Raw genomic sequence first — 19,280 nt, 5'->3', positions numbered from 1 at the left:
CTCCAACAATGTCTCATTTCATTATTACAAGAGGAGTATGAATATCTGCTGCTCTAATTTTACATATTTTAGTTAAATTACACATGGCTTGTAATTTCCTGCATGGTTTAATGCAGGATTATTAAAATAACAAAGAGATTCTTGAATGACATCTGTACCGATGGCTCATTCACATTTAAATGAAAAAGAAAATGAATTTTTTTTTTATCGTTTCAGCAAGATCTACCAAACCTATTCACTCAACTGGTTCAATCACTTGCTGGCCAACTGTGGTGGAGAAAATGTTCACGTACCAGCTACCGGAAATTAATTCAGCAGTTCTTTGTCTTCAGCCTATAAATATCTGACAAAATGAGTGGGATTTTTTCCCCCTATTAAGTAGATCAGAGAGAGAGATGCGGTCAATGGTGAGGCCAGAAAATTTACACCCATATTAAAAGAGCGTTCTGGGTTTTTTTTTAAATTGAATTAAAGGAGGAGGTGCCTGACTGTTTGAAGCCTGAGAGAATGGGTTTTGTCCAACATGACTATAATGCCCCCCTTTTTCCTCCCCACACACGATGGAGGGTAGGGAGACACCACTGAGGATTTTTGGGGTCAATACTGATGGCTGATTATCAACCAGCCATATCAGCTGATACCAATCCAAATGCTGATATGTAGCCTGGCATCTTAGAGAGCCAAAATCTGTTGGGGGAAAAGGATGTAGGGGGTTGCAGATCAAGGCCTCCACAGTGAGGTAGGAAGAGACAAGAGGCCTGCCCCTGCCCCAGCCCCACTCTCTCCCTCACCATGGGGGCCTCGATCTGCCCTCTGACACCCCTTCTCTGCAACAGACTTACCAGCCGGACACTGTTTTCCAAGCTACCAGGCTGCACACATGCTGTGACTGCGCATGTACACACGGCATTTATTGGCAAAGTTATTGGCCACCTGAGCCAAGAAAAGCTGATTGCCGATAATGTCAATTTTCCTTTTTTCAGTGCAGATACGATATGGACCGAGGGGCGAGAGGCTGGAACACATCCAGTTCTCTGGTACAACAGATAACAGAACAGGAACAGAAATAAAGAGAAGAAAGACTCACCATGAGGGTACAGGTCTAGGATTCCACCCAGGGAACCCCAGGACGTGCCCACTCTGCGGTGAAGGTGTCTGAAGACCCAGTTGACACTGCCCAGAGATATGAAACAAGTAGGACCAGAAGTAGGTACCAGGATCCTAGAGAACCTCCCCATCAAGCTTCCTTCTCCCAGACCGTTGGATGCCCACTTTCAGAAGAAGCTGACAAAGGGGGTCTCATGTCTTGTTGGGTTTAAGACAAGGACTGCATAATGAAAAAGATTGGAAAGTGCAGTCAGAATTCAGCCGGCCTCAGAAGAGGAGCAGCAACCTGGTGAAATGGAGGTAAGCATCTGCTAGGGCCTGCCTCATCCCACAGAAAGGAAAGGTCCAGTAGGCATCCATGAACTGAGCTAGCCGCATGCCCAAGCTCATAGCTCCATCTAGAAGATACAAGCCACTATTCCCAATAGGCAAGTGCACTGCAGATCTTCATCTGCATCAGAAGAGGTGCCAGACTGACAGCCTGGGGTATCTGACAGCCTGGGGGGACCTAACAGTTTAATTTGGTACATTGGTATAGGATGGGGAGCAGCACCGGCTTCTCCACCACACCCACCTACAATGCTTTATAGCTAAAGGGGAGTCCAGTCCCTATGGCCCATTCAGTCCTTGGCAGCCTTTGGTCACTGACCCTTCTAGCAACTTATTTTGGATGGGCCTCCAGTCTCCACAGCCTTCCTCCCATCCTTGGGGCTGTCTCTTATGTAATCAGCTCTGTTCATTGCTCCCACCAGAGACTGACAATTGGACGATGGAGGATTGGCCCAGAGTGCTTGTTCCACCAAGTGCAAGAGGGCCCAAGCACTGCTCTGAGCTGCTTCCACCTGCTCCTAAGCTGTCTACTCCTCTTTGTTGCCCAAATGGCAGTGAACGGGAAGGGCTTATTTCAGCAGTGGTCCTGGCATTGGCAAGGAGGCCATACAGACGCATCCTTCGTGTCAATGCTTACCACTACCAACTGAAGAGAGAGACCCACAGGCTCATTTTGAATAAAGCACTGACCAGCTGAAGCTGGAAACAACCTTTAAGGAGCTGTTGACCTGGGTCAGACTCATAGATTGGTAGGAAGAACAATACAGTATCTGAGCATCTGTCCCTCCCGTGGGAAGAGGGATACACTGGCACACATCTACCTCCATCCTGAAGCTATGAGCTTGGGCATGTGGCTAGCACGGTTCATGGAACCTTTCCTTTCCGTGGGAAGAGGCAGATCCTAACACATGCTTACCTCCAGAGAGCTGTCCCTTTTCTGGATCTGCCAGACCCTTCTGCTGCCCTTCTCCCTCGTCTCTTCCATTACATGCTCCTTGTCCTTAGCCCTACAAAACCATGGACCTTCTTGTCAGCTTTTTACCTTTCTACCATAGCCATTTACACCTCCTCTACCTTTTATCCGAAGGCATGGTGCTCCAGTGAAACAAATCTGCCTTCTTTCCCCTCCCTTTTTGCATAGGTGCCTCAAGAGAGAGTCGTAAGAAGTTTCAACTGTGTACAGAAGGTGAAGCTCAACAAATTCAGACCCACTCCAAGGTGTAAATTTTTAACCACCAACCACTGGAACAACTCGCAGAAGCTATGGTGGATTCTTGTCAACAGACATTTTAGGTCACGACTACATGCTTCTTTTAAGATACTCTGGTTGCATGCTCAGGGGCAACCAACATGGGTTTATCAGTGGCAGGTCTTGTCAGACCAACCTGGTGGCCTTTTACGATCAGGTCACCAAATCATTAGACGCAGGGGTTGCTGTGGATGTAGTCTTTTTGGACTTCCGGAAGGCTTTCGACACTGTCTCTCACCCTGTCCTCATCAAAAAGCTGGGAGACTGTGGTGTCGATGCCCACACGGTCAAATGGGTCGCCAACTGGTTGGAGGGCCGCACCCAGAGGGTGGTAGTGGATGGGTTCTTCTCGACCTGGAAGGATGTGGGCAGTGGGGTTCCGCAGGGCTCGGTCCTCGGGCCCGCACTGTTCAACATCTTCATCAGTGACTTGGATGAGGGGGTAGAAAGCACCCTGTTCAAGTTTGCTGATGACACTAAGATGTGGGGGGATGTGGGTGCACTAGAAGGGTACAATAGGCTACAAGCTGACCTTGACAGGTTGCAACGGTGGGCGGATGAGAATAGGATGGGGTTTAACACTGATAAGTGCAAGGTGTTGCACATGGGGAGGAAGAACCGGCACCACACTTACAGGTTGGGGAACTCCCCTCTTGCCAGCACGGAGACGGAAAAGGATCTTGGAGTCGTCATTGACTCCACGATGAACATGGGCCGGCAGTGTGGGGAGGCAGTCAAGAAGGCCAATCGTACCCTGTCATGCATCCACAGATGCATCTCGAGCAGGTCCAGGGAGGTGATCCTCCCCCTCTATGCCGCACTGGTCAGGCCGCAGCTGGAGTACTGCGTCCAGTTCTGGGCGCCACACTTCAAGAGGGACGTGGACAATATGGAAAGAGTTCAGAGGAGGGCCACTCGTATGATCAGGGGTCAGCAGGGCAGGACTTATGAGGAGAGGCTACGGGACCTGAACCTGTTTAGCCTCCACAAGAGAAGGTTAAGGGGGGACCTTGTGGCCTGCTACAAACTGGTCAGGGGGGATCAGCAGGTATTGGGGGAGTCCCTGTTCCCCCGTGCGCTGCCAGGAGTGACCAGGAATAACGGTCACAAACTGGCGGAGGGTAAGTTTAGATTAGATATTAGGAGGCGCTACTTCACAGTCAGGGTGGCTAGGGCCTGGAACCAGCTTCCAGGGGAAGTGGTGCAGGCTCCTAGCCTGGGGATTTTTAAAAGGAAGTTAGATGAGCACCTTGCCGGGGTCATCTGACCCCGGTGCTCTTTCCTGCTAAGGCAGGGGGTCGGACTGGATGATCTACCTAGGTCCCTTCCGACTCTAGCTACTATGAAACTATGAAACTCATGAACTTGAAACAGGCTTTAATTCAGTGAAGTCCTGTAGGCTTTGTGATGAAGGAGGTCTGACTGAAAATCACAAATGTCCCAAAATCTCTGTAAGATGGGCCAGTAGGGAACCCAAAAGGGACGAAGGCCTCTAGAAGACAGGGCCCCAAGTATTGAGGGGTGGAAAAATCCCTCAATAGAGGCTTGTCCTGCTTGCAGCAATTAGCTGAAAAAAGGAAAAATCGATACTACTAAAGCTTTAATCCTCACTGATTGCTGCATACTCTTCTTTGCTGCTGAACTGTCTGTGGGATTGGAATATGGGTTTCAGGCTCAGGAAAACTAAGTAAGCTAGTAGGATAGCAAGACCACACAAGTGCTTTCTGGCAGGAGCAAATCTCGGTGAGCACTAGGCTAGTGTTTCCATACGGAAGATAAAACTCACTTCTCAACATCGTGGCATCAATTCTAACCTTCCACACAGACAGACCACTCTCCTGGGTGCCCTTGTAGCCAAGATGACAGCTCTTTACTCAAGAAACAAAACAGGGGAAGCCAGACTTAATGGCTTTTTTTGCCTTTTTTTTTTTTTTTTTTTTTTAAAACAGGGGACCTGTACCCTGCCCCATTGCTCTCATCTATTCAATAACAGTCATAAAGCAAATAGTACCAAGCTATTCAAGCACCACACATGCAGAAGATTTAGAAAGAAGCGTTCCCCGCCCCGCCCCCAAGTAGGACAACATTTACAAAAGTCACTTCCTAAAGTCAAGGAATAATTTAAACAGTGTCAGTCCTCTGTGGTACTCAATTCAGAGGTCAAAACCCAGCACCCAACTGCTTCAAAAAGCAGAGGGTGGGGGGTTAATGCCACAAAGAAATAATTGAACATGCAAAAAAGCCTCATTTCCATACAATGGCTCTCAGTATTTTAAATGAATTTCACAGCATGGGCCCTGCCATATGCCAAGACTGACACACTTTTTTTTTTTTTTTTTTAAATAAATGCGGCTGGTGCAGGAGGTACAAATATAAGCATCCCTAATTCTTGCTTACGCTGTCGTTTTGAACTGATTAACATGCAAAGAATATATTACTCTGGAAAATGAAAAATCCAGCAACATTTTTAATGCAGAAGGCAAAAGTGCCCGCTAGAGGAGACTTGTTAAATGGGAAAGAAGTACTGACAGCAGTTGCAAATGTTTTAAGGGTTTACTTCTTCAAATGAGACTGTTCTCTGCATCAGATTGTGTCTGACAGTGAAGTCTCACCATGGTAAATATTCCAGATGACTTTTTAAAGGTTGCCCAAGTAAAAAAGATAATTTTGAAAACTGGAATGACTGGTACTGTCTGGGAGAGAAGGGCTGATGTTCCTGTCCTTGGGAAGAAAGGAGAATCAAAAGGTCTTTGAGACCAGAGCTGCAGTATACATACACCTTAAAGGCTAAAGTCTTCTGCAGCATCAAGACAAGGCACATACATTTCCTCCTTCTCTCTCACTTTAAGATTGAAGACTCCTGAAGAGAGAAGGGTCCTATGTATCCTACCTCCATGGATTCATAATGCCTAAGGAGAGCAAAAGAAGCAAGGTTTTTTGTGATTTATTTTACTGGACCAGTGGTATGGTTGAGGGAGCTGCTGGACAAGCTTTGGGGTCTCATTCAGGTCTCATTCTGAATGGCAAACGAGCTTTTTGCTCTATATCACTTGCTTGCAGTGGCTAATGTACTTTGACCCGTTTCCCTCTCTTTTTTTTTTTTTTTTTTTTTTAATGCCTACTGACACCATCAGAAGTACAGAACTGATGTCCCAGCCGCAGGCAGCTGGAAGGCTTCCAGACTACAAGCCCAGGTTCCAAACGCCCCAAAACAAGCAATCACTTTAGTCTCATACACAGTGAGTAGGGTGGGAAGAGTCACGTGAGCAAAGTTACAGAAGCATTCAAGTATTTGCAGGACAAGAGCCACAGAAGTGCAGCAGAGACAAGTCTATTTTATACCCGCTGGAATCCTTGATTAGATAGGAGTCTCATTTCTGAGCAGCCAACCTGGTTCATAGATTTCATAGATATTCGGGCTGGAAGGGACCTCGGGAGATCATCGAGTCCAGCCCCCCACCCAAAGGGCAGGAAGTCAGCTGGGGTCATAGGATCCCAGCAAGATAAGCATCCAATTTGCTCTTGAAGGTGTTCAATGTAGGTGCTTGAACCACCTCCGCTGGCAGACTGTTCCAGACCTTGGGGGCTCGGACAGGAAAGACATTCTTCCTTATGTCCAGCCTGAAACGGTCTTGCAGGAGTTTGTGACCGTTCGACCTCGTCATCCCTCGGGGCGCTCTGGTGAACAAACGTCCCCCCAGATCCTGGTGGTCACCCTGATAAACTTATAGGTGGCCATCAGATCACCCCTGAGCCTGCGCTTTTCCAGGCTAAAGAGTCCCGTGGCTCTCAGCCTGTCATCGTAAGATCTGTTTTCCTGACCTCCAATCATGCGCGTGGCTCTCCTCTGGACTCTCTCAAGCTTCTCCACATCCTTTTTGAATTGTGGAGCCCAAAACTGGACGCAGTACTCCAGCTGCGGCCTCACCAAGGCCGAGTACAAGGGGAGAATGACGTCCCGGGATTTGCTCGAGAAGCATCTATGGATGCACGCCAGCATTTTGGTCACTTTACTAGCCGCAGCATCGCATTGCAGGCTCATGTTCATCTTGTGGTCAATGATGACCCCCAAGTCTTTTTCTTCTGTAGTGCTAACCAACGTAGCACTGCCGAGCCTATAAGGGTGCTGCAGGTTTTTCCTCCCAAGGTGGAAAACCTTGCATTTTTCGGTGTTAAACACCATCAGGTTCTCATCCACCCATTTGCTAAGCCTGTCCAGGTCAGCCTGGATCACCCGCCTATCTTCTGGCGTGGATGCTTTGCCCCAAAGTTTGGTGTCATCGGCGAACTTGGCCAGTCCACTCCTGACTCCAATGTCCACATCATTAATGAAGATGTTGAACAGGGTGGGTCCCAGGACAGAGCCTTGAGGGACCCCACTGGTCATACGGCACCATGATGAGTGACTGCCATCGATTACAACCCTCTGGGTCCGACCACGGAGCCAATTTCCCAGCCAGCGGATCATGGTGGACCCAAGGCCACAACTGGGCAGTTTGGCCAAGAGGTGATCGTGGGATACCAGATCAAAGGCTTTTTTGAAGTCAAGATATATGACATCAATCTCTTCTCCCTCGTCCAGGTGATAGGTCACCTGGTCATAGAAGGAAATGAGATTGGTCAAACAAGACCTACCCGCAACAAACCCGTGCTGGCTCTCCCTTAGGATGTTAGCCTAGGCCAGTCCCTCAAGGATGGCCTCCTTAATAAACTTTTCTAAGATCTTCCCCAGGATAGAAGTCAGGCTAACGGGCCTGTAGTTAGCCGGATCCACTCTCCTCCCTTTCTTGAAGATCGGCACCACATTGGCCTTCTTCCAGTCTTCGGGCACTACACCAGGGCGCCAGGAGTTTTCAAAGACCCGTGCCAGGGGCTGGGCTATGACGCTCGCCAGGTCCTTGAGTACCCCGGGGTGCAGGTTGTCAGGGCCAGCTGACGTGAAGGTATCCAGCTTCTCAAGGTGTTCCTTCACGAGGTCAGCATTTATGGAGGGTAGGGGATCCCCATCACCCGGATCTCCCTGTCCCATAGCAGGCATGGGCGTCCCATGGGACTGATGAAAGACTGACGCAAAGTACCTATTGAATAGGTTGGCTTTTTCCTGGGCGTCAGTTGTCAGTTGCCCCATCTGGTTTAGCAGGGGTCCAATGTTGCCCTTGCTTTTCCTCCGGCTCCCCACATATCTGAAAAAGGACTTTTTGTTGTCCTTGATGCCTGAAGCTAGTTGGAGTTCAGTTGCAGCCTTGGCTTTCCTGGTTTGCTCCCTGCAGGACCGGACCAGCGCGGAGTAATCCTCCTTGGAGGTGAATCCCGTCCTCCATCCTTTGTAGGCTTTCCTTTTTAGCCGCAGGAGGTCCGCTAGGTCCCTGGAGAGCCAGGAGGGCTGCTGTGCCTTCTTGCTGCCTTTCCTCCGTGTTGGGATAGATTTAGCTTGTGCACTGAGGATCGCTTCCCTGAGAAGCAACCACTCTTCTTGAACTCCCATCTCCCTGGGGTCATGGTCCCCGAGGGCCTGACTGACTAGCCTCTTGAGCTTGTCAGAGTCGGCTTTTCTGAAGTCAAGGACTTCTGTGTTGCTGACTGACTTGCCAGCTTTACGGCAGATGGTGAAGGTGATCAGCTCATGGTCACCCAGCTTCCCATCGAGCACTAGGTCGCCGATTAGGTCGTCCCCCATAGCCAGTACCAGGTCAAGCAGCGCTTTGCCTCTCGTTGGCCCATAGACTCCTTGAGTCAGGTAGAGGTCATCCACGCACAAGAGAAAGCTTTGCGACCGCTCGGATTTTGCTGAGTGATCTTCCCACGAGATGTCCGGGTAATTGAAGTCACCCATGACAACCAAGGTCCTGGAGCAAGCGGCCTCAGTCAGTTCCCGGGCGAACTCCTGGTCAAGCTCGGGACTTTGAGTGGGAGGTCTGTAGTAGACTCCCACCGTTGTGTCCCCTGTGCCGAATTCCCCACGAATTTTTACCCAGAGGGTCTCTAGCTGTCCATGCTGGTCGCCAACATCAGCTTGCAGGGACATGTAGCTTTCCTTCACATAGAGAGCTACACCCCCGCCCCTTTTGTCAACACGATCCCTCCTGTACAGGGTATAGCCCTCTATCCCCGTGGTCCAGTCATGGGTGGAGTCCCACCAGGTCTCCGTTATCCCAATGACATCATATTTCTTTGCACTGAGCAGGAGGACGAGCTCATCCTGCTTGTTGCCCAGGCTCCTGGCATTAGTGTACAGGCAGGCAAGTGTGCCCTTGGGGGCTCTTGCCTTGCCCACAGATTGTGCCAGGGCTGTGGCAGGGGTGGGCTCCCTTAAGTGCCCCTTTAAGTGCCTTGGTCCACTGGCTTTGCAAGGGCCGCTCAGCGGGCCAGCAGGGGCAGCAGTCCCCCCATCCCCCAGCAGGCTTAGTTTAAAGCCCGGTGGAGCAGGTCAGCCAGCCTGGCTGAGAAGAGCCTCCTCCCCAAGGGAGAGAGGTGGAGGCCATCTCTTCCCAGCAGCTCGCTGCCTCTCTCTCCAAAGAGCGGGCTGTGGTCATGGAAGCCAAAGCCTTCCCGATGACACCAGCGCCACAGTCTTTGGTTCACCACGTGGATCCTCCTCTCCCTCCTCAGCCCATAGCCCGAGAATGGGAGGATCGACGAAAACACCACCTGAGCTCCCAGACCCCTAAGCCCCGCTCCCAACTCACTGTAGGGCCTCATGACCTGGCTGGGGGTGCTCCGAGCTGTGTCATTGGTGCCCACGTGAATAAGGAGCATGGGGTAGTGGTCTGTGGGCCAGAGGAGCTGTGGGATCCTCTCCGCAATGTCTCGGATGCGGGCCCCCGGGAAGCAGCAGACTTCCCGGGCTAAGGGGTCGGGGCGGCAGATTGCCCCTCAGTCCCCCGCAGGATGGAGTCTCCCACAACAAACACCTTTTGCTTTGTCTTGGGGAGAGCGGGGCCAGTAGCTGCGGTCGAGCCTGGGTTGCCTGCGGGACCTGAGCAGGCTCTGCTGGGGCTGCAAGAGGTGCGAACCTGTTGCTAAGCTCCGGCGAGGGAGGGGCCTTGGTGCGGCGGGCCTTGGGGCCCTTGACCACCTCGGTCTATGCCCCTGACTGGGCAGAGTGGGAGGTCCCAGAGTCCTCCTTAGTCCTGGAGGGAGACGGTGCTCTACCCTGCGGCTCCCGGGGGAGAAGGGCCTGGCAGGAGGAGTCAGTCTCCTGCTCGCAGTCCCTGATGGCACGCAGTCTCTGGACTGTGGCCTGGAGCTCCTCCAGTTGGCGCGCCAGAGACCCCAGTAGGGAGCAGACCCCGCAAGGGGAGGTGGCCATGCTCCCGGGCCCCAGAGCCTGAAAAAGGGACAGGCAGCCCCCGCCGCCAAGAGCCAGGGGCTCCGTCTGCGTGGAGCCCGGGACCATGGGCTCCGTCTGAGCGGCCGTCTCTGAGGTGCCCGATGCGGGGGCCGCAGAGCCCGAGGGGACCCTCGGGGTGCGGCGCGTGCCCATCCGTGTCATGCCTCTGCTAGGCTGCCTGTGGCTGGGACTGACTACTCTGGGGGGGTCGCAGACAGGGTCTCGTGCCCTCCCGCGCGAACTCCGCGCTAACTCGAGCACCTGTTTACGCAGCCTGGTCGCAGGACTCCCTGGGGGCTGGGCCAAGTAGGGGCCTGGGCGGGGGCTTGACCCCACCTGGCTCCACGCAGCTGCCTCCTCCCAGGGAGCGAGGAGTTAACCCCTTCTCACCACGAGCCCGCTTACCTCCGGCTGTGCTGGGGGTCGGCGGGGGGCTCTGCGGCTGCTGAGGGGGTGTCTGGGGGTCTTCGGGGGAGCGGGGGCGCAGCGGGCTTCACCCGCGCGTCTCTCACCGCTCCGGAGCCTAACGGAGTTCTTCGCTGATGACACATCACAAGGCTTCTGAAACCTGTCTGTGCTCCACTGGGACTTTTCCCAATTTCCACTGTCTTGTGGTAGGATGCGCAATTAGAGAGGAACAAAGTATATGCAACATTTTAGCTTGTAGGAGGATGCATAATCTTCTTTTGCTGGAGTCCCAGTTTGTCTGCTCTCCGTTCCCCCTGTACCTGTACAGGTCTGTGCTATCCGGTAGCATACACATTCAGTTTTCAGGGTTCATTTACCAGTTGCACGGGCAGTCAAGGCTTAGGAAAGAAAGAAGCTGGGGCAACAAGGAGTTTCCTATCACTGGCCCTGGAAAGGCAAGCACAAATACTGATGGTGACCCCAGGAGATAATAGCCCCTGGACAAGAGGTTGAAATGAATGGCAAGATGGTGGTAGACACAGCTACCCTAGCTCATGATTACCAGGGGTGGGGGTATAAAAGCAAATCCTGATACAGGCTAAGCAGAGATCACCCAGCATTTCAAGTCTCACACTAAGAGATTCTCTTCACTCTGATGTGGAGAGTATGACCTCTTTAAAACAAGGAACACTACGGTTGGGTACTTAACTGGTCAAATACCGTTTGATCAGTTGAGCACTCAAATAATAGTTATTTTTTTTTAAATTGCCAATAAGTCTAAATACTACACAGAAAAAGCACAACCTTTCCATTAATAAATATGTCAAATTAAAAAAAAAATCATATTTCTGTCAAAATTACCAAAAAAGTTTGGTCTTTCTTTTTTTGTAAAATTGCTTTAATCTTTGATCAGTCAAAAAATATGCAGTCAATTGACCAGCTTGCCACAAGGACTCACATGGCCATAAGAGGCTCCTAGCGCACACAGTACTAGCAAAAACGACGAACCTCTAGGCAGACCACAGTGCTGCTGGGGCAGATTGGTACAGGTCATGGCAGAGCCTGAAAATGGAAAAAAGGGATATATTGCTCCATGCCAACAGATTAAAGATCTAGTTTTCCCATGAGGCTTCAACCCCATTTCGATAAGTGGCAAGGGTACAGACGAGCTGCACGCAAAGCCTGTTAACTGCTTTGGCTTTGACAGGCAGTAAAATCTACCGCAAATGCATAAATGCAAACCAAGAGCAAGAGAAGCCAAGACCCCAGAGACCCTGTTGCTGCTATTTCAGCTTATATCTCCCTATATACCCTCCATTTGCTTAAAACAGCACTGCCCAGCCTCCAGCCTGCAAGCCAGATCCAGCCCATGGAGTCATGTCACCCAGCCTGCTGATCCAGAAATTTTCCAGGGCCACAGCCACCATCCAACATGAAGTCCAAGGCCCGATATGGAGCATTGGGCCAAAGCCAGGGCCTGATATGACACACATGGCCAGGGCCACATGCCAAATAGTCTGTGGACAGGCCCATCTGGCCCATGGACCAACCCTGCACCACTCATCTGACCTGTGGGGCTGACAGGTTGGGCACCACTATCTTATAAGCCAGCTTCCACGATCACCTTGTGGGTTCTCCTTTTTTCGCAGGCCAATGTGTGGCTAACAAAACTCTTCCCCATCTGTCCCTGACACTCAACTGAAAAAAAAAAGATCTTTCCTACGGGATCCCAAATGTAATATACAGGAAACAAAGAAGAATTTTCTATGTGAAGGATTACATCTGAAGGTCTGCAACAGCCAGAGTTACACCACATGTTTAATACATGGCGACCCTTGAAAATTCCATACATCATTGTCCTAACTGAGCTCCATGGCAATATATACATGAGAACAACAAATGAGAAGTTATAGCCGAGTTGGCAGAAATACCACTTTAGCTTGAAAACTGATCAATGTCTCCGATATTAAAGATTAAGAGCAAGGCTTCAAAAAACCGTAACCCACCGTGCATGTTTCAGAAGCAGATATCGAACCCTGCTTTCTAGCAAGGTGATTTCAAAATTAATATGAAAGTTAATATTTATGGGGAATGCATCAATTTCATCTGATTATCGAACAGCCCTATCTAAACAACCATAACTATTTTTATATTTTAATGGCCACACCAATATAGAAGCCACAGCCTCAAATTGTAGTGAGATGAAAAGGGACTATTAAGCGCCCATAGAAGGGACCCCATCAGGCTCAGAATGGCCAGAGTGGTTATGGATCCATAAATCTTTATGGGAAACAAGGACCAGAAATCACATTTTTTTAAAAGGTTTTTCTTCCTCCTTTCCCATAAGTCATCTTAAGTCAAAACATTTGTGCCCTGGAAAATACTTGTCTGGGCTAGCCCAGAAAGCTGCTCCAGTGCCCATAAGCAGATTCTGTGTCTCACGTACATAATGGTGTCTACACAGTGCAAAACTTGCCTCCCAGAAGTCAGGAAGCGAAGGCTGCTTCAAGGAAGGGCTTTTTACCTTCCCAATTTGAGGCTAAGCTAGAGGTGAAAGAGGCCTACAGCACACCTAGGCTGAACTATGCAAGCAGTTCAACCCACAAAATGACATCAGAAACAGGTGTGATTTCTGTCAACATAGTGATGCCAATAAAAGACAATAAAAGACACCATCATAGCATGTTTGAGATGCTTTACACCTAAGCGGTTTATTTCACATCGCCACAGCATATGCTATAGTCTTCATACCAAGACAGCGGTGTTTACACTTGCAGTTCTCACCAGCACAATTAAAAGCAGCAACACTTTTAGAGAGGCAAAGGCTTAGACAGCTAAGGTGGTCTTGGTACCAGCAGATAGCCAGGACTGTACAGTATTTCTGCAACACTGTGCCCTGCTACTCTGTCCCCAGCATATTCTTTCCAACCCCTTTCACATCCCTCTGTGCTAGAGTTTTCCAGGGGGTCCTCTGCACACAACCTTATTGCTGGCCCCAAGCCCCTTACTTACCACTCTGATCCTTTTACGCTGCAGAAGGAACCCCTGGCAGGGGGTTCCAAACTCACCCCCAATTCCAAACTCATAACAAAAATCACTAATTGTGTGATTTTATGTGATTTAAGTAATGAATTTGTGTAATACAGTACTTTCATCCAGAAGTCTCAAAGCACTGCAAACATAGTGACACTCCCATGTTTTAGCTGGATTCATAAATTATTGTGCTCACTTACTGCAGACTAGAGCTACAACTGTAAGATTTAGCAGAACACTTCATTTTTTCTGTTCCTTTCAATGAGAAACATTCAATATTTGCAGCATCAATTTAAAAGGATAGAGCAGCAGGATTTGAAAGTATGAAAAGGCAACTTGCAAGGATATTTGATATTTAGTGGCTGTAGGCATTTTGACCTTAATTTTCACAAAGCAAACCATTTGCAGCTAAGAAATAGAGCATCTGAATATACCAAAAAATCAGCACCTTCAAAGGACTGAAATTCCATGCCAGAAGCATCAGTTCTCAGATGTGTGACCAGGGATGTATCAGTATAAAACTGTAAATTCTAAAAAGGCTCATGGCCTCCTTTTATGACGACCTCATCTACAGTTCTTTTATCATGGTCCTGAAAATAATTTTCGCAAGCTAATACTTACAGAGTTAGGGAAGAACAAGGCAATATTCTGAGCATGTCATTAATCGGGTTGAAACTGTGAGTCAGGATGATTAACTGAACAGTGCTTAAACTCTGAAGCAGGCAAAAATAGAGGTCCTTGCACTTGAGCTATAGGAAACTATCTTTCATTATAGGCAAACAAGGCTCTTTAGACCAACACAGAAATTCTAATAACCAACCCCCACTTTCATTGTAGGAATATTCTGTCCTTCCCACAGACTGGAGCAGGCCTGATGCTCAAAGCAGCATGTGGAAGAGTATGTACAGTACTAATTTGTGCATGTGCTTTGTAAGTTTTCCTGTTATAACATCTGTGTAACCGCCCTAGTTTGCTTGCTTCAAGCTGCACTTGAATTTGTGGCTTTTGGTCAGCTTCTAAATATTAGAAGTTTTAAAGGTCTCAAAATCAGTGAGGAAAGAGACAGGATTTAGACCTTCTGTTCATCTACAGATGCATAATTATTGGAACAGGAACAAATCTTCAGCACATGCTTATTATTTAAAATTTCCCAAAGGAAAAACCAGTCAACACTAACACCACCTAAACAGCATCAGAAGTCTCTTACTCCCCAGGATAAATTCAACAACTGCCAAGCACTGTTTGCACAGAGAAAAGAAACTAAGACCCCCTTCTCTGCTACAAACTGGGAATATTTACACAGCAAACTTGCCATGCCAGAAGCATTGAGTTTGTGGGTGAGCTAAGTGACACTGCTGTGAGACAGTGCTACCAACAGTACTGCTACCTGGCTTCTATTTCAGAAAGCAATGAGCATGGGTGTGTTTGAGCACACCGCTGCCTGGCATGGAAGGTTAGTGGTGTGCACACATCCACTGCTGGTGACAGACGTGGATCTATAGCTATGATCCACTACTGATGCTCAGTACGCCAGGCAGGTCTGTAGTAGTTAAAAGGTTTTATAAAGACCTAGCTGGTTTAGGCATGTCCCTATATGTTGCATATTGCAGTAATTCCTAGTTTAAAGGAAAGTGCACTTCAGCTGTAACCTGCCAGCGTCTGCTACTTCAGGATTGCATTAGATGACACTTGAAGTCTCTCCAACCCTGCTGTTCCTCAGTTATATGAATTGTATCAGCAAGGGAGTACTAAACACCAACTAAATAGGTGGTTGACAGCCTGGAGAATCAGGACCTCACAGAAAGCCGGGGAAGAGAGGCCATCATATTGACTATGTACTGCAGAGGTTAAGAGACCCAAGATATTATATATAATAGATGCTTAGCACTTACCTGGTGCTTTAGAATTTAAACAGATTGTACAGACATTAATAGCGTAACACTACATTCTTTGTGTGAAGCATCTCAACCCTTCTGGATGGTGAGAAACTGAAATAAGGGCTGTGGTGCCCACAGTCACAGCCATTGGGTGCTTTAAGCTACTTTTGTTAGACAAGACTGACAATCATCTGGAAAGTAACCAGCAGCTGAATCTTAGGGACAGATTTTGCCCTGGGAATCAGTGGAGTTCCTTGGCTTTCCACCAAGACAACCACAGAACTGGGCTGTTGGTTCCTGAGCCTAGTATACAAAAACCAATCCTGCTTTGGGAGCTGGCTGCGCAGGGCTTGGCACACACCTTGAGAAGCGGCATCGCAGCTCGGCATCGTGCTGTTTTGATGTTCTTTAGGAAATGAGATTCATCCTGAAACAAAACAGACATGAACGTGATTAGAGAGAAGTCCCACTCCACAGCCCAGCTACATCAGAGAGAACAAATTGACAGCGTTCCACACTGCCTAATACTTTGAGCCTGCATAATACTCTGAGCTGACAAACACTGGGGTGGCCACACCAAATTCTGAATGTAAGGCCAGCCTGAAGCGTGCTGGATGGCTCACCATCAAATCGGCGGCTGCAACTCAGCGGCAGGAAAATCAAACCTTAAGTCATAAATCTCGAATGATCACAGCCAAGTGAGGGAGGGAACAGAGAGGGGAAAAAAAATGAGGATTTCTGCCACTGATATTTATTTGCTGCTCCGTGTCCTTTAAATGCAGGAATCAAGGGGAGCTCCATTCACCTCTGATTCCTCAAATGAAGGGGTTAATGAAAAACATCAGAAACAGGGAAATCTAATTAGGAACCAACTGTTTTGCTGATAAAGCTCGCCAGGTGGATAACCACCTCCTGCTTGAGACATCACCCCCACAATACGCTACATTTCCTCTGCTGTCATGAGGCAGATCTTAAAGACACTAAGGAAATTGGCACCCTCCAAGGGCATGCTCTCATCTTGCTGCATCCGGGTGAGCGTACAGCCACACACGGAAGGACTTAGCCTCCAAGGCACAGCTTTCTCAACCCTGGTAAGCAATAAGCTTTGTTAATGGCACCAGCTAACGGAGGAAGATGAGAGCAGGGAGGCTAAGAACACAGCAGAGCTGTTCTGATCTGCAGAATAGACACAGTATTTGAATATGAATGTACACAAATAAAACACCCCTGCTTCAGGGCTGGTAAAGGAGCCAGACTGATGGCCCTGGAGAGAGCTTGCCTCTGTCCCAACAGGCAGGTCACAACCAATACCAGTCTGAGGCCCCTGGCATATGTCAAAGCAGTGGTGTGATTGGTATAGGAGGAAACAATACTGGGCTCAGGGGCTGCCAGCAGGAGAAGGCCCTCACCTGCCACTAGTGTATTGCAATCCTACTGTCCTGGTCCTAATGCCAACCCCCGTCCCCATGCCGATGCTGACAATCTACTGCTGGGGAGTGCTGGAAATTCAATTTATGGCACTATACAAAAGAGCCACAAAGATGTTCCACCTATTTTGTAGAATATCTCTGTGGCTGTCTTGCAACTTCATGGTGTCATAAATCATCTGAATTTGTAACAATAAGCATTTATGGTGGGACACATATGTTAATCACACCACAACTGTTACGTGTGCCAGAGACCTGAGTTCAGCTTTAACCTGGATACCCAGTAAATAAATATGGATGCAAAAGGAAAGCTTAGTCCCCACCCTGTCAGCTGATACTGCCAACAAAAGAGCTACCACATTACAATTTTCATTGAGGTTCTTGGGACACGAGCATTATTTACAGAAAAGAAGACAGAATACTAAATGCATTTGGTATAAAAGATACTGACAGCCATTTTTTGTTGCTATTGATCAAGGCCGAATTTGAAACACTAGAATTTTAAATTAGTATCATTTAAAATCTACCAAGGTTTCTTCATTAATGCCTATCCCCATGGTATTTGAAAAGGGAAAAAGATTATACAGCTATCCATGAAAGGGAAGAGATGACAGACATAACAAAAACATTCAATCTGCATTAGCAGCAAATCAATCCAGCTGAAGAATATACTATTCGCCTCAGTTTTGGCTACATGTGTTTTGATGGCACATCCCAGACTATTAACACTGTTTCAAGGGTTACCTGGCTTACTAGAAATGTAGTCAATGCTAAAATTCTAGCCAAACCACTCAAAAGCCTACTGCATCATCAAAGCAAGTTCAGTAGGACACCCACAGTACAGAACACAATCTGCCTGATCTTCCAAAAGAACATATCCAGGGCTCTGATCTCCAGGGAGAGGATACAGCCAACCGTGCTCAAGTCAGCAGGACAGTTCACATCCAGCAGGAAGGATGCAGGGCACTACTTACAACAATAATCACTTGGAAAGTCTCTTTGAGCTGCTTGTCCATCTTGCTGAGAAGGTCAAAACTGACTATGTTGATCAAGCCTGATGTCAGAGTGTCCTTGCCAGTCACAATGACATTGGTGCTCCCTGAGCTCAGGGAGGGAAGCCATCTGTGAAATGCCTAAGAGAGGAGAAGAAAGTGAGTCTTTTCTGGACCATGGTGCTTTTCATTTGAATCTCATACCTCTTCACACAACCTGAATATGGATCTAGCCTGGGGTGGAAAAGATCCAAAAACCATCTAGTCCAAACCCCTGCACACAAGCCACTCTTGGTCTTATTTTAACAAACTATTTCCTGGCCTTGCAGTGACAGGACCCTGCCGGTGCCCTTGTCTCCCTGATATATATGTAGCAATCTAAAGGGTTTATTTGATATTTTGGGCACTGTGTCTAAGATCTGTGTGTGATGGTGGTTCCCAGAGTTTTTAAAAACAAGTTAGACACACTGGGATGGTTGAAACAGGGATGATGCTGCCTTGAGGAGGAGGTTGAACAACGTTCTTTCCAGCCCTGCTTTTCCATGATTCTAGGACAAATGTAGGATTTGCTTTCCATAAAATGATCCCAGATACTTCCTATCCCACATCCTTCTGAAAAACCTTGATCTAAATCTGCTTGGCCATTCTTTACGCCTACTGCCACCTGTCCTGCCCTGTGTAGCAAAGGGGAATGAGGTAAAACTAAACCAAAGAACACTTATGTGGCTTGCCCAAAGCAAGAGTGATTGACTGGAGTCCCAGATCCCATGCTGTGGGCATTATACAATATTCTGCTAATTAAGAAGAATTGGGTTCTGCATTCTCTTTATGGCTTACTCAGCAATAACTCTGGTCCCCAGCAGAAGCCAGCATGACCTTCTCGTGATTTCCCTAGCCACAGCAACAGAACAGATTGGCTGCAAGTACCAGAGATTAATGCTAAGCCATTCCACACCAACAGTAAAGGCTGGAAAACAGACTGATAAGCAGTGAATGTTTTACGTTGCAGGACCGTTTAGCCCACAATAGAGGTGAAGTACAATTACACCATGTCTACAAGAAGTTCCCCCTTTAAGAACAAGTCAAACTGCGACACTGCCTGTGGGGAGGACTGAATACTTCACAGGCACAGCAGAACTCTCTATCATGAGGGAAAGCTTGTCTGTGCAGGAGGCAAGTTCTTCACGGGCTGGTCCAACTCCATTGGCCTAAGCAGGAAGACTTCTACTCACAAGCATATGTAGTATTGCCTCCTCATTCAAACACTCAGATAAAAACCTACCTGTTGCCTCTATAATTAAAGTGTCCAGTGCTTTGTTGTAATGACAGTAATAAAAAGATGGGGCAAACTGCTTTGGTAATCAGGTTTTATCATACTCCAACAAAAAACAACCAACCCACCCCCTGGGCATAAATCTAGTCCTCTACTTGAAAAAGAATTCTACTTCCTCAAGCATGAAACTTCTATTAACCTAAGAACCTGAGTCCTCTTGCTGTTCTTCTTCTATTAACGAACACTTTACAGGT

At 48.1% G+C, this 19,280-nt stretch overlaps 1 protein-coding gene across 5 annotated transcripts in view; it reads right to left on the bottom strand.

The window, feature by feature from the left end:
- Positions 1 to 19,280, bottom strand: part of SMARCAL1 (SNF2 related chromatin remodeling annealing helicase 1) — a 67,087-nt gene that overhangs the window by 27,509 nt on the left and 20,298 nt on the right. For all 5 annotated transcript variants that reach the window (XM_090046085.1, XM_090046082.1, XM_090046086.1 and 2 more), the window contains exons 8-9: positions 17,736 to 17,894; positions 15,696 to 15,761 (exon numbers count right to left, since the gene is read on the bottom strand). In XM_090046085.1, coding sequence (XP_089902211.1) covers positions 15,696 to 15,761; positions 17,736 to 17,894 — 225 coding nt within the window. The remainder of the gene's footprint in view (positions 1 to 15,695; positions 15,762 to 17,735; positions 17,895 to 19,280) is intronic.

Source organism: Crocodylus siamensis, chromosome 4 (genome assembly GCF_052110815.1).
Source record: "Crocodylus siamensis isolate JL-2025a chromosome 4, ASM5211081v1, whole genome shotgun sequence".
Classification (NCBI taxonomy): Eukaryota; Metazoa; Chordata; order Crocodylia; family Crocodylidae; genus Crocodylus; species Crocodylus siamensis.
This window is presented reverse-complemented; position numbering and strand designations above follow the sequence as displayed.